This window comes from Erpetoichthys calabaricus, chromosome 13 (assembly GCF_900747795.2).
Source record: "Erpetoichthys calabaricus chromosome 13, fErpCal1.3, whole genome shotgun sequence".
NCBI lineage: Eukaryota > Metazoa > Chordata > Cladistia > Polypteriformes > Polypteridae > Erpetoichthys > Erpetoichthys calabaricus.
Window position 1 is genome coordinate 133,129,510 of NC_041406.2, and position 16,119 is coordinate 133,145,628.

Sequence of the window (16,119 nt, forward strand, 5' to 3'; positions counted from 1 at the left end):
AGGGTTTTTTTTTTTTTTTTTAATATAAAAGTGTTCAAAAATAAAGTTCAATAATCTAAATCACATGCTTTTATGGCTTCCTCAAAACAATCCAGACTACTAGGGGTCGTTCACACCTTTGCAGTTTCCTGTGTTCTTTCTATAGGTGCATGATACAGGTAATCACACCAGTAAAAACAATATTCTATGCCCCGATTCATATCACTGTACAGTGGCAGAAAATGTTTACACAAAAAAAAAAAAAAAAAACAAATGCGACATGCAGACACACAAAAAAGCACAATTGTGAAGTTCAGTACATTTCTTTCAAATCAAGCCAAAACCTGACCATTCTGTATCCCATTTCCTACAAATGTGGCTGATGACATGCTCATTCCAATTATAGTGGAGGATGGTAATCAAATGTCATCATCCATCCATAATCCATCTTTTGGACATCAATCACCATGACTGCCACCATAATTCACAAAGCACGCATCGTACTAAACACAAACACACTAACACCCTGTAAAATCTACAGAATGTCTGCATGTAACAAGACTCTCACCCCCCACCCCCACCCCGTACAGAACAGAGAAGTGTGTGGAATTACATCATACAAATGCATGAATTTATATGCAATGAAGTACTTAAAATGTGTATCAACATTAAAAAAAGCATTGCATTAACATGGGTCCCTGCACACATATGGCGGTGAATTGGCCTTCAGCAAAACAACCTCCTCTGTTTAAACCCAAACTGACCATTAACTAATTCATCTGTTCTTTTTCTTCATAATTGCTTCCTTTAATTCACCTGTGATGCATGTTAAACATAGGTAAGTTGCTTCATTTTGACTTCACAATTAGCATTATAGCACTTTTCTTTATTACACGTGGTAATGCATAGTAAATGAGCGGTTTTGGGATTTCAGTACTGTATTACACCATTCACAATGCTTTAAAAAACTATGGTTAGCACACTTTTCCACGAAAATCTAAAGGTTTACCTTAAATAATCATATGTATTTAAATGAACATGTCTCAAAATGTCTACCTCTGGTGATACAATGCAGCAAAGCAATCCAATTTACCAAAACAAATTTTAAATTAAGTGTATAAATCAATAAGATTCAGTTTAAAAACAATGTAAATTACTCAAGCAATTTTAAACATACACAATTTCATAGTTCTCCTTATCCAAGTACAGATATAAATTACTATTGTACTTTTTTTTTTTTAAATAACTGAAGAGTAGGATAGTTATGTAAATTGATAAACATTTCACAAAGCAGGCCATTTTCAAAGCTGTTGAATACTAATCCAACCCAAACAGAATGTAAAGTCAAACAATGAGATATGCAAACAAATATTTACATCTATCTCAAAGTGTGTCCATGTATACACTTTACATATTTTAATGCAGTAAATAATGTAACATTATATACACAGATACATATATGCATACACAAAAAAATGTATAAATGCATGCTTAGATATATATGAACACATACACATATGTGCATATTTTACACTACATACCCAAATATGCATAAGAGAAAAAATAATTTATAATAGAAATTTTCTTATCTTCATTTACACATCAGTTTGAATTATTCTAAGAGAGTTAGTATCATCAGTCAATCATACTGAAACACCCTTTAACTCTATTCACTTGTTTTAGCTGTAGGTTTAGCTTTATAAAAACTTAATTCACACAGGGGTATCATATTTAAAAAAAATAAAATTAACTCACATTTTGAATCATTAGGGTACCGTGCACGGATTCTTCCTAAAGATCCAGGTATCAAAAAAATGTCATCAACATATGACACGAAAGAACTGATATATTCAGTCCTGTCACAGCTGGCTTCTTCCATTCCTAAAAATACAATGGATATTATTAAAAAAAAAAAAAAAAAAAAAACCTGCACAAAAACAAAATACTTATTGATGAGTTTAAATATTTGAATATCTTGCATATGAACATGATTGTGATCATTGAAGTTTTTTTAGGCACTGATAACATGAATGGAAACAACTAAAATAATTTGCTTAGTTTAATTACCCAAGTCTTTTGTCTTTTATAATTAACGCAAAGGAAAACTAAGTTTAGCAAATCATCACACTAACATTTTTACTCTGCTCAACTCATGGAAAAAATAGTTTTTATACTTCTATGTTCTAAGATTTGGATTGGTGTCATCAAAAAGAATTAACCCCATACAATAATTGTCAAGTCTGAATAAAGCTAATGTTCATTCGATTAACCTAAAATAATTTGCACAAAAGAATGCACCTCTGTTGCTTAAATTTTGAAAAGTAATTCCTTTGATAATCCGTTTCTCAATAATAGCCTCTCAAGAGACAATATTTTCAATAAGCAATTTGGGAGGTTCACATACGTATATGACAGTATTATGAATTTTTCTTGCTTGTAAAAATCAGTTTTAACAGGAATACAAATAAATATTTTTCATTATTTTTCTGTGGTATTACAACCTTGGACATTGCATAAATTAAATGTAGTTTACTCTAGCTGTAAATATATTCTTGCGACGAGACGTGACCTTTTGAAGAGAGACAGAGACACTTTCACTTCCCATGAGACGAGCAAGTCAAGTCATACTTACAACCTTTGGAAGCAAGTCCCGTGATATACATGCAGAGCAGGTTAGAGATAATGGAAGTAGGAAAATTTGAAAGTCTCAAAAAAATGAGTTAAGATCACATTAGCGTAAACAAACGGAAAATATTACTCGGTGAAATAACGGAACAGCGAAAAGAGATTGAATAGTGTTTGAGGACATGTTTTGTGATGGTCTTTACATAGGAAACATTTATATGTTACTTATATTACTTATATAAAAGCCAGATCGAATGTTATTTACCTTGATTTATTTGCTTATCTTTCCACAGCATATAGTCACAAGTAGACTGCAGAGCTTCCTCTGTTTGATTGACAAGGGCATGCTCACAAATTATAGTGTAATGCCACGAAAAATACCTGCTGACACTTCAGTACGCGAGCAATGGTACGAGAATACAGTTAGACTTCTTTTTTGGGCACATACACCGTCCAGATCTAAACACTAGCATGGAGAGTTGCTCACGTACTGAAGAGTCTATAGCAGCTGATGGAAGCTTCACGCAACTTGTACCTTCTGTGAAAGTGCTTATTTGATATTTGGACTTCAGTCTTCACACATCATATACTTTATGTCCAAATGTTGTTGTTAGTACTAAAACATGGAAAAAGTTGGTCTTTTAGGCATGTGTTCAACATTTCTGTCAACCTACACTTAGTCTGTAGATCTTTGTAGACATGGAACACATAAAATGCATGTGTTCCAAATAATATATTTTTTAGCCTATTAGGTTCCTGACTCCCTGATAAACAAGGCTTCAGCTTGCTGCAGTGGTGGGGGGCATGGTATAGCAGGCTGCTTGGTGCTTGGGCTTATTGACACATTTACAAGACAAAAGATGCTGACGGAGAGGTGCGAGCGGATTTAAGGTGGGCCAGGTTTTTTTTGTAAGCTTTGGTAATTCTAGTGTTAAGAGGGGTTTCAGAGGTGCGAACGTGTCTCCTTGGGGTGCATTCAGCCTCCCTCTTCACAACAGTGCGTAGCCTTTGATAATCTGTTTCTCAGTAATAGTCTCTCAATAGACAATATTTTCAATAAGCAATTCGGGAGGCTCACATAAGTGTATGAGAGGATTTTTAATTTTTTTCTTGCTTGCAAAAATCAGTTTTAACAGGAAATACAAATTTTTCATTACTTTTCACATATTTTTCAGTGGTATTACAACCTTGGACATTGCATAAATTAAATGCAGTTTACTCTATCCTGCGACGAGATGTGACCTTTTGAAGAGAAACACTTTCACGTCCTGTGAGATGGGCAAGTCAAGTCATACTTACAACCTTTGGAAGCAAGTCCCGTGATACACATGCAGAGCAGGTTAGAGATAAGCATCTTTTGTCCAGGGGAGAACAGAGACAAGGAAGTGACTTTAAAACGTTTGAAGCGACGCACGAAATGATATGTGAGTTTTTTTTCCAGTTGGAACAAAAATCTAACTTCAGGCTACAGACTTTATAAGAATGTAACAGGTTGCTCTTGGAGATGTCATCTGGATTTTTTTTTTCCACCCATTCATCTCCTATACTATCACTTCTGGGTGCTGTGTAGGCAGCAGACTTACAAAAGGGCTGTACCATCTTTGTGGTTTTGAACTCAATCAAAATTAGTAACTTGTAAAAATAACTTTAGTATTAGATTTGACCTGGCTTCTGGCAGGTCACTGAAAGTGGTCACTAGAAATCATTTAAACGCATTTTATATTTACTAATGTTCTGTTGCTGTCATTGCAAACCTAAGCGTTTTATCGTTTCAACTGCCTTTCAGACAAACTGTAAACTTGGGAGAAGTCACACAAAGAGAGACTGACATCTTCAACACCAGGAAGCATAAGAGACAATGAGAAAATAATAGGATACAGTGATCCCTCGCTATATCGCGCTTCGCCTTTCGCGGCTTCACTCTATCGCGGATTTTATATGTAAGCATATTTAAATATATATCGCAGATTTTTTGCTGGTTCGCGGATTTCTGAGGACAATGGGTCTTTTAATTTCTGGTGCATGCTTCCTCAATTGGTTTGCCCAGTTGATTTCATACAAGGGACACTATTGGCAGATGGCTGAGAAGCTACCCAACTTACTTTTCTTTCTCTCTCTCTTGCGCTGACTATCTGTGATCCTGACGTAGGGGGGGTGATCAGGGGGGCTGTTCGCACACCTAGACGATACGGACTCTCGTCTAAAAATGCTGAAAGATTATCTTCACGTTGCTACCTTCTGTGTGTAGCTTTTAAGTATGCTGCACGGTGCTTCGCATACTTAAAAGCTCAAAGGGCACGTATTGATTTTTGACTTTGTTTTTCTCTCTCTCTCCCTGCTCCTGACGGAGGGGGTGTGAGCTGCCGCCTTCAACAGCTTTGTACCGCAAGCCAAACAGCCCTATTGATTTGTTTGCTTTCCTCTCTGTTTCCTTTGAAGAAGATATGTTTGCATTCTTTTAAATTGTGAGACGGAACTGTCATCTCTGTCTTGTCATGGAGCACAGTTTAAACTTTTGAAAAAGAGACAAATGTTTGTTTTCAGTGTTTGAATAACGTTCCTGTTTCTCTACAACCTCCCGTATTTCTGCGCAAATCTGTGACCCAAGCATGACAATATAAAAATAACCATATAAACATATGGTTTCTACTTCGCGGATTTTCTTATTTCGCGGGTGGCTCTGGAACGCAACCCCCGCAATGGAGGAGGGATTACTGTATATTAAATAACCCCTTAAACAGCTGCTCGCACTGTGATCTCAAGAAACTAAGCAGCTTTGTTTCACCCAACTGTAGGAGTTGCTTGCTCGAAGACAGCGAATGAAAAGTGAGAATAAAAGCAAGGTGTTACAGATTCAGAACAGGTCTGCCATAAATTGTAATGGGGAATATTTGATTGCTCTCAATTAAGATGGATGGATTTCATTATATTCAAGCAAAATAAAAGATAATACTATAAAAAGGGTGTCTTATTACCATGATCACCAACAAGAATTACATTCACACAGCGATGCAGTTTCAGCTGTTTCAAGCCATCCATAAGCTGTCCTATTACTCGGTCTATTGCTTTCAAAGGGTTGATCAACTGTTAAAATATTAATAGATAAACAAAGATGTCCATCAGTTTCACATTTCATATTTTACATATTTTAAATTTTAAGTTAAACAATTTTACAAATAAATAGTTACTCATTTTATAAAAGTCGTAACATATTAATTGAAATAAAAAAAATAAAATATTTTACCTTTCAAAATGTTGAGTTATACAGCAATGTGATTACCATACATAGAGAGAGCAATGGTTTAGCACACACGTTAACACTATCAAGTAAAAATACATTACTTGGGACAGTAATATTAATATAAATGCAACACAGATCTGATACTGGGGTGAAATCCATTACAGTAGTTTCTAAACAAAGTAACATATACAGTTCATCATAATGTTGGTATAATCTAGTTAGAGATCATTAAAAGAAATAGAGGGCTATTTTGCCTTCCTTTCTGTTTACTTGGCTCCAGTTTGGAAAATGAACTATCTAGTGTTTTACTCTAAAGTCATAATCAGTATAAAAAAAAACCCATAAAACACGGACTTATTCCCAGTTTATAAAATACACTTCATGTTTCATTTATTAATAAACTAGAATAAACTAGCACCTGTTGATGTGATGTTTACTTGTTTTGGTGAATCATCAGTTAACTACCTGTCTACACCTTGGATTAAAAGTAGATACAGATGTTTGAATGATCAGTAATCATTAGGGGGCTTGAAGCACTGGTTTTCTCCAGAGAGTCTTACACAGAGTGCTGCCTTCCGGGTACACAGGTGGAAGACTGCAAGGGATGATGGGCTCTTGCCCAGAGGGGGGTTGAAGCAAGTTATTGTTGTCCAAGTTACATAAATGTAGACTTATTCTGATTTAAACAGTTAAGCACCAGGCTGAGGAGCAGAACAAACAAGGTAGTATTCTCTTAAGTTCTGCTTGAGCTATGTGACAGTCCAAGAAAGACTGAGGAGATTAGAAGGCTTAACACATGGCTAAAATCTTGGTGTAGGGAAGAAAGGTATACAGGTTTATAGCACATTGGTATCAAAAATAAAACAAGTGAGTTGGAGCTGTATGCAGCAGAGCATAATTACAGTTTAGCAATAACAGAAACATGGCTAAATAAAGATTGGGATGAGCATAACAAAGGAACACACATTTTTTTGGAAGGACAGACAATATAAAAGGAGGGGAGTTTCTGTTTACGTCAAACAGAATTTAAATGCCAAGTCTTCTTTAATTGAATGATAAGCCCCACCTTAGTGAGGACATCTGGATTCATTTGGAAAGCATTACAAACAGAAACCTTATTTTAGGAGTTTATTATAGGCCACCCCAATGTATACAGTAATTTCAATGCACATTCTTTTTAGTAATATTAAAAAGGCAACTTTACAGGGGGGATATTATAATAATGGGGTGCTTTAACAACCCGAATATTAAATAGGCTAACCTAGCTTTTAAGGACAATCAGTTACCGTTTGTTAACACTGTATGTTAAAACCTCTCTAGATTTAGTATTTTGTAATAATCAGGATAGAATTGAGGGTGTAGAGGTGACTGAACCACTAGGGTCAAGTGACCATAATACTGTATAATACAATTCTCTGCATTTTGGAAGAGCACAAATGCAAAAACCAGAACTGCCAAATTTAATTTTAGTAAGGCAAATTTTGAGCAGATGCGGCAAAGTTTAAGGAGGATGGAATTGGATAAGCTTTTTAAGTGTTGAGATAGTCGAAGAGCAGTGACACAGGTTTAAAAACATTTAATATTTAATGCAGGACAGGTAGATACCAAAATTTGGAATTAGTAGGAAATTATACACTCTGCAGTAGGTTAATAGAGAGTTGAAAGAGAAGCTACAAAGGAAAAAAAAAAAACCAGCTATATAAGATGAATAAATCCATTGTGAATCGCAGGGCGTGGGAGAGCATAAGTATAAGTACAAGTGCAGGGAGATTACATTCAAGTTTTATAATGCACTGGTGTGACCGCATCTGGAGTATGGTGTGCAGTTTTGGTCTCCAGGCTACGAAAAGGACAAAGCGCTTGGAAAAGTCCAGAGCTGAGTGACTAGGCTGACCAGGGTTACAGGGGATGAATTATGAAGAAAGTCTAAAAGAATGCAGCCTTTTCAGTTTAAGCAAAAGGAGATTAAGAGAAGAGGTAGGACGAAAGTGTTTAAAACTATGAAGGGAATTAGTACAATGGATCAAGACTTATTTTAAAATTAGATCATCAAGAACACACAGACACAGTTGGAAAGTTAAGGGTAAATTTTGCACAAACATTAGTAAGTTTTTCTTCACACAGAGAACAGACACATGGAATAAGTTTCCAAGCAGTGTGTTAGACAGGAAGACTTTAGGGACTTGATATTATTTTGGAAGAATAATGTGGACAGGACTGGTGAGCTTTGTTGGGGTGAACGGCCAGTTCACGTCTGAATTGTCCTAAATGACTAATTCATATAGAAAAATTTTGAAAACTTCGTTTTTGAAATGCAAATCATCAAAACTGGATGCTGAACATAACAGGATACAAGACATATGATGATATGCCCATTTCTAGACAGCTAACAGGCTGCAATGAAGCATTAGACATAAGGAAAAGATACACGGCAGAATTTTAAGAAAGTCAAAAAAACAAAAATGCTGAAAACCTATTGGGAAATTAGAATGCTGCAAGAAACCTCGACTAGGGCAGTATAGGGAAAACAAATAGTGAAATGAATACCTTTTATATTTTTTTTAACAGACATTTTTCATAATGAACTTTATGCTTTGCAGTGTTTACAGATACAGCACTGGTTGGTAGTTAGGACTTCACAGTCTTCTCTTTTCCTGTTTGTTCATAGTTTTATGATATCCATAGCAAAGAGGAATAACAATATTTTTGTACCAACTTGTGCCAACTTAGCATTTTAAACGCTAGCTTAAGATTTTTTTTTTTTTTTGTTTTTACATTAAAACAATGTTCAAAGCTTGTACATGGTTTGGAATGTGATTTTAAATTGGCACACAAGTAAATCCCTTATTATAAACAGTATGCACATGTACACAACCAAGTCAATGAAAGTCTATCACCTAGAAATAAAGAACCAAACAATTGTGGTCATGAGTGCAAATGCTGAGCACAGTTTCCGTAATTGGTGGAAAAACTATATAGACACTGTATGGGAGCAACACAGACACAGGACAGGGACACCTTTCTTGGGTGTTTGACAAAAGTTGGTCTTGTGCTGATCTTTACAGGACCAATACCTTTTCAGAGACCGCATTGGTCACTCTTGCTGATATACAGAAGTGCAAACCTTACCACACTTTTCAAAGTCCCAACTGAATCACAGTTAAAAATGTCAACTTCCTGGTCTTTACACAGAGCAATCTACCATACTGGCAATGGAGCTGTTAAATGTCTAAGGTGAGATAACATGTAGCATCCAAACTTGGATAAAAGAACCACCATCTAACTTGGAAGTAAAAATAGGCCGTAAAGTTCAAACTATGCTTTTATAGCCAAGCTATTGTTAAACACTACACATCATATTTTCAATTATTGTCAAAATGTCTGTTATTATAAACAGCAGAAGATGCAAAACTACATTTCTTTAGACTGCAGTATGACAACATGAAGTGTTGAAGTGCACACGATAAAAACTTTAATAACAGCAATAAAAAAAAATGAGACAGAGATATGGTATAGGTTAAGAAAAATATACAATACATTTTGCAAACTACATTATATTAATACTCATAGAAGGAGGGTTACTTCAAAGGTTTACTGTTTAAAGTACAAAAGAATAAACCAGTTTCTTGGAGTAAAACAATTTTCATATTAAGGAAAAAGTTGGACTTGTTTGTATGGAATGTTACATGCTTTAAATACATTCAATAAAAGATTAAAAAAAAAATTTACACTGGCTTTCAAACAACTGATAAGTGAAAAGTAAAACATTTGTTTTTATTAAATTGTAGGTTTAGTACCTTTTTCCACTTATTTATTTCATTATGCCACTCAAGACTAACAGGTAGTGGTTAGACATTAAGCCTTCTGTACACGTTTTTCGTTTTTAAGGAAAAAAAAAAAAATCCAGCTTTTGTTTAATAACTCAAGAAACTTTATTTAGAAAGTCATTATGGAAATAGTGAACATTAATGACTTTCCAATTGACTAAGATTTAATATTATGAATCATGTAAATTGACAGTACAACTTACTTCACTGCTTAGAGGTCCATGCTTGTGTCCAACTATATCTGGTTGCTCTGAATGGAACGCGTACACATAGGGCCTAAAATAAATTTTCTTTATTAGAAATGAACATATGTTAGCTTTGCTAATTTATATTGATGAACTTAAAATTACCAATATGACAGTTACTTTTCCATGCCAACTACAAAAGATTAATAAAGAGATTCCAACGCAAAAGTAGTTCCTACAGTTTTTCCAGCATAAAACCCCTAGTAACTGTCAAAACCATACTAATTTGGAGGAGACAAGCCAGAAACCATTTGACAATAACTAGGGAATCCATTCCTGGACGGGTTTATCCATTCCCGGGAACTCAGGAATCCCGCATGTCATTCCCGGGAATCCCGGGGATGACACAGTGCACGGGCATCTCACATGTGAACGGTTTTAGAACGACTGACACTTATTTTTAATAAAACTACTGCAATATGTTGACACAAATAAAAGACTAACCTTATCTACAAGCAGTTCATGCTATCATATGAGTACATGTATCTATAGTTGCGGTAATAAGAGGGTAGAAAGCACAACGTGTCCAGCGTGCGGTCAATCCAGGTGAGAGCGCACCTTCATGCAGAGTACGCCAGGCACCGAGAAAGCACGCTCTGCCTCCACTGAAGTAGGCGGCACAGTCATCAGATACTGATACACTTGTTCTAAACAACGCCCACGCTTGCCGTTGCTCTGAAACACCGCCATTTCAGCTTTTACTGATGCATCCTGTTTCTTGTCATCATTCAATGATGGCAAGTTTTTTTGGCACAGATAATGTGGATGCAACAGACTAATGCATTGCAATTTCAAGTTGCTGTTCAAAGCTGTTGCTCGATGAAGTGCAAGCTGCAGCAATAGCACCACCTTAATTATTTTCAACTATAACTCTGTCATTTCTTGATCAATTTTTACACGCTATATATGAGAGCTTGGCCATTCCCATTTTCCCGGGAATTACAGCAGTTTCATTCCTGGGAATGAGGGAATGAAAAATGTCCGGGAATCCCGGTAATCGGGAGCCCGGGAATGGATTCCCTAACAACAACAAACAGGAATAATTATGGCTTTTATGTTCTGCTTGTCTTTGAAGTTGATGTAAATTGTAACCAGTCTCATAAAATTTTAAAACCAGCAGCGGGAAACGGCAAAAAACTCACAAAAACGACAACTCATTAGACAAGGCTGGTCATGAAGCATATAAATTACAAGTTAGAATTTCTTTAAACAACATTACAGCCTTGAGGCTATTTTAAATATCTGTAACAGGTATGGGAAAGCATTCTTTAGCTCTCTAAATTACCATGTAGAGAAATGTTAAAATGTACTGCAAATATCCAACAAGGTTGAGCTTTTCAGATATCAAACTCCTTTCAAGATACCTCAGATACACATTATTGAAAACACAGGAAATTTTACAAAAAACTGATAATAAAAATGCAATCCAAGATATCTTAAGTTTTGAATGCATTCTGAGATATTTCAAGGTCTCCTAAAAATGTCATCCTGGTCAGTGTGAGATATCTGAAATGAATTTATGAAAAGATATGAAAATTAATTTACGGTACCTTTAAAGAGACATATCTACTAATAACTAACATATCTTGAGATGCATTTTGAGATATCTATATGTTAATTCAGTTTTCTTAGTTTAGTTACAGTTAAAGATCTCCATCAATATAAAAACATATGCACTATTAAAGCAAAAAAATGTACAGCTTGAAATACTAGCCAAAAAATAAAATTCTAGATATGTATAATTATAATTAATGTGGCACTCTGTATTTAGGAAAAAATGAAGAGTAGTACTTAAAGATAACTTTCATGGAATTTTTGCTGTTTTAGTCACTTGAAATTAAAAAAAAATATTTTAAATAAAATTAAGCACTAATAACAAAATGAGAGCTTCCAACCTATTTCTCTGGCTCATTCAAACCAAACAATACGTGGACAGTTTAACAGGGCAAAAACAACAGGTTGTGGTTCCTTTTTACTAGGAGATAGTTCTACATTACATAAAGATGCCTGCCTTTACTGGGGTAAGAGAGAGAGTTCAATTCTGCATCATTACTTTATATTAATGCTTTACAGCTCTAATTCTGTCATTCATTTGCATGAAGTTCATTGGTTAACCCCAATCCAAACAGATATTGAAGGTCAGGTTTCCCTGACATGACTAAATTAGCCTTGGTGCAAGGTGCAATGCAAGCACATGGCCTGTGATACACTATAGGAAAAACCGGGGGGGAAAAAAACTAGTATGCCACATGGATTCCTTGTGGAGATTCTAAAGACGTGAGGTAAACTGGAGAATCCACAAATTCCTACTTTAAGTGTATGCATATGTAAGCCTCCTTTACTGTGAAAAGGTGTCCGATCGATCGATAGATCGATAGATATAGATACTATCTATTCTTTGCACTTGTTATAAGGTTTGCTAACCACAGTCTGATTGGAAGACAAGCCTTTACTGACTTTATATGGTTAAAATCCTTTATGTTTTCAATTAACTACAGAGTAGAAATCAAAAAGATTTGAACATCATAACAGTAAAGCATAGTACTTAATGATTCTGAGTGTTGTGGGCTTTATATTGATTACTAACTTTTAGAAACCATAACTGCAACACAGATGATACACTCGTGATGACCATGGCACCAGAAATTGGTAACTACCATTTTAATAGATGAGAAAATGGATAGATTAATGGAAAACACAAAAGGATAAGAAGTAAGGAAACATTAGCTGAAATAGTATTCACCTTTCAGAGTCAGGGAGATGTAGCCAGTGAAGCATAGTCAGGATACGACGTTCAAGTGGAATTACACTGAAAGAGTACAATAAATATATACAAACAGTAGATACATAAATGAAAAGGGCCAAAACATTGCTAGAACTGAATTTAGATCTGTAATAATCATTAAAAACAAACACAGAAAGTAATAAAACAATTAAATTTGAGCTACCAGATATTTTAATATAATTTTCAAGGACAAACTAAGAATATACACTTAAATCTCACTACAGAAATACATTTTTAGCAAATTCAAGTAAATAAGGTAGGACATGCACACATTTCTTCCCTTCGATGCAATTTTAACAAGTTTTAATTTACAAAGAAATTCTAAGGTTTCTTATCTAAAGCACCACTACCATCATAAAATGGTACTGTTCAGGAAGAAGGCTTTACAATTTCCTTTTCTACTGAAAAATCTCACAAAACAAAATTTCTATTGTAACACGACAATAAATGGCAGTGCTTTAAAAAAAAAAAAAGAAAAAGAAAGAAAAAACACACCACAAAAACAAAATGTCCAACACTCTTCCAATATCTAGTATCTGTTATAAACAAAGTGAATTAGCTTACTATCACAATTCAGAAAAATATCAAAATATGTTGAACTGGTGCATTAAAGTATTAAGTAGAATTTTTTTCTTTCTGGCATACATAAACACCATCTTGAGAATGGAAAAATATAACACATACTGAAGTGGCTATCACAGAGTTGTCAGAGAAAACGAATCGGAGCATTTCTCCACTGGTCGATACTGTACCTTTCCCAAAAATCTGACACCAAACACCTTTCCAGATGTAATTAGATTACTTTGTTCTGCTTTTGAGCAGCTGTTGCTGAAGAATTATGTTGTATGGTTTCGATACCACTGGTTTTGATTCCTGGCCTAACTACTATTTGTGTGCTTGCACATTCTATTTGTGTCTATATAGGCATTTCTTCAATTTTCTACTGACATTTCAAAGAAATGTTGTATTAGGCTATTTGGCAACTGTTCAAGTTTATTGTTTGTGTCCAATGATGGGCTGAATTGAATAAAGCTGTGTCAGGACATGACAAGATATTTAACTTATCAACAATGAATATCGTGGAAGAACAAGATCAAAAATTTAGAAAACATTCCCACAAAAAACACCCCACTACAGGTGCAAACAATTAAGTGGTGGACAAACAATGAGAGTAAGTCCTCAAATGAATCTCCTTTCTTCAATGATCCACAGTTATCCTCCTTACGTTTTGTTCCACGCACTGGCTAGTAACATAAATAAGGTGTACATAGCTACAAGTGACTACAATGTGGCCCCTCTTTAGGGTTACGTTTATTATCATTTTCTGACAAGGCAAGGAACTTATAAACTAGTAAAATTCTTGGAGTCAAACATGTTGGTAGTCTGAATCATAAGGAACCAGCTGTGGGGGTTTTTCATATGGCAGCCTCCTATTTTATCTTAAAAATTGGCACCTAGAAGCACTACAGGAGGAGATGGAAGATCTGAGGTCTGGCAAGTGGTGTCTGCCCTGCTTTCCCTGTTACCAAAGATAGTCTTATCAAAGGAGCTAGGAAAATGTAACAAATTTATAAAAAATTTACATTTTTTCTTCATTGCTCAACCACTGCAAAACAAAAACAACTGAATTAAATGCAAGCATGGCAAAAGCAAAGAAATATACATATTTCCAAAAATACACAAATGATTAGCATTTTGCTTTATTTTACAGTATGACCATTAAGTTCACTTGAACTTACTTAGTAAAATGAAAAATATTCAAAATTGTATAAAACTTAAATTGCATAATGGATCAGCAAAAAAAAAGCTAAGTAAAACATGAAAAAAGAAAATAATTTCTCTTACACAGGCCAAAAGAAAGTACCAGCCTTCACATCTTGTTTTTCAGCAGTCACCCAGATCTGAATGAATAAATAAATGTCTAAATGAATGAAGAAAGCAGAAAAAAACCAAACAAACACAGAAAGCTTTAAGACATCACCATTTTACAGACTTTGTTTTTTGTATATTAGCGTTTATAATTAGTGCAATATTTCTGAAGAGAATTCATCTCACATTTAATGTTTGAGAATCAACCTATTTTTTATACTTTTCCCCATGTAAAGCAACAAAAACTAATGTAAGAACAAACTTAAAATTTCTAAATTCTTATAAATTGTCACAATTATATGTTTTCCCACATTGTATTGGTGTTTTACAAATGTTCAGTTAATTGTTATTCCTTTGAGTTTTATTTAAGAAAATATGGCATCATTCTAAATGTGTGAATGTGGTGAGTATCCACCACAAATGGCACAAATTTAGTAGAATATAAAAGAAGCGTGTGGTACTGTATCTTTAATTGAATTACGAATAAAGATTTCCCTGGCATACAATCACAAGGTTCTGACATGTCACTAAATGTTTATGTAAACCAGCAATGGTCCTCAAATAAAAGGTAAATTTAAAATATTGTTCCCCAGAAACTCTTATTAAATACAGACCCTTTTATCTGCAACCTTTGTTATCCTTTTAGAATTTCACATTTAACCACATGCAAATAAAGCACGAGACCCCCAGTGATATTTTCATAACAAAAATGAGAACCAGAACTAAAAAATATTGTTTTTCATTTTACAAGAACGAGACCTGAAATTAAGACAAACAGAGAAACAAGTGAAATAAAAATGAGTGATATGTGAACAAACTAAAACGAGAACAAAAACGGAGTAAAAACAAGAAAAAAAAAAACCAGCAATAGCATTTTTGTTTAATCCAGTTCAGTCGTGCAGAGGGGTTGTTTGTAGGTCGCTTTGAGCGTTCAGTTACGTTGCACTGTTCACTATGCGTTGATCTTGTACCTTGGGCTTACTTCAGTCAAGTTGCACAACTTCCGCAAAGTACAGTTTGTTTGTTTGTTGAGCACATATTGTTCGTCAAGTTGAAGCAATAAGCATTTGTGGCGGACGATGGCAAGTTTTGCACAGATGTTTGCGGGTAGAAAGCGAGAAAATAAGGTGTGGAAATACTTTTATTATAGCGCAGATGATAATAAAAGCAAATGTCGCCGTACCCATCTGTGTGTAAAGAATGCTGATGAGTTATGAAACATAACTATTAGTCAATGTGCACGTTGCTAATTGAATAGTAAATAAGATATGGGTTCATATATTTGTAACTCTGACTTTGAAGGACTCCGTGCCTCACCAGCCATGAACCTCACCGCACGTCACTGCTTCAGTACTGGCAGCAGAAATCGTCAACATACAGTCTTGCTGGTGCCCCTCATAGTGTAGAGGACCTCGTCTGTGCACCTGCACTACAGGCGCTCATCAAGCAAATATTTTCACCGTGTGGTTCTCTGTGCGGCGGACGTCGTTGCAATGTGAACAAATCTCTCGAAATGCATGCTTGTTTAAAGCTTAACAGCAACATGCT

The 16,119-nt window shown here is 35.0% G+C and overlaps 2 protein-coding genes across 3 annotated transcripts in view; one reads left to right on the top strand and one right to left on the bottom strand.

The window, feature by feature from the left end:
• The window catches only part of LOC127529990 (uncharacterized), a 798,609-nt gene that overhangs the window by 139,024 nt on the left and 643,466 nt on the right, over positions 1-16,119 (top strand). The window lies entirely within an intron of this gene.
• Positions 1-16,119, bottom strand: part of enpp2 (ectonucleotide pyrophosphatase/phosphodiesterase 2) — a 154,827-nt gene that overhangs the window by 72,767 nt on the left and 65,941 nt on the right. The window contains exons 9-13 of the mRNA XM_051935500.1: positions 14,548-14,603; positions 12,661-12,726; positions 9,876-9,948; positions 5,580-5,688; positions 1,735-1,860 (exon numbers count right to left, since the gene is read on the bottom strand). Coding sequence (XP_051791460.1) covers positions 1,735-1,860; positions 5,580-5,688; positions 9,876-9,948; positions 12,661-12,726; positions 14,548-14,603 — 430 coding nt within the window. The remainder of the gene's footprint in view (positions 1-1,734; positions 1,861-5,579; positions 5,689-9,875; positions 9,949-12,660; positions 12,727-14,547; positions 14,604-16,119) is intronic.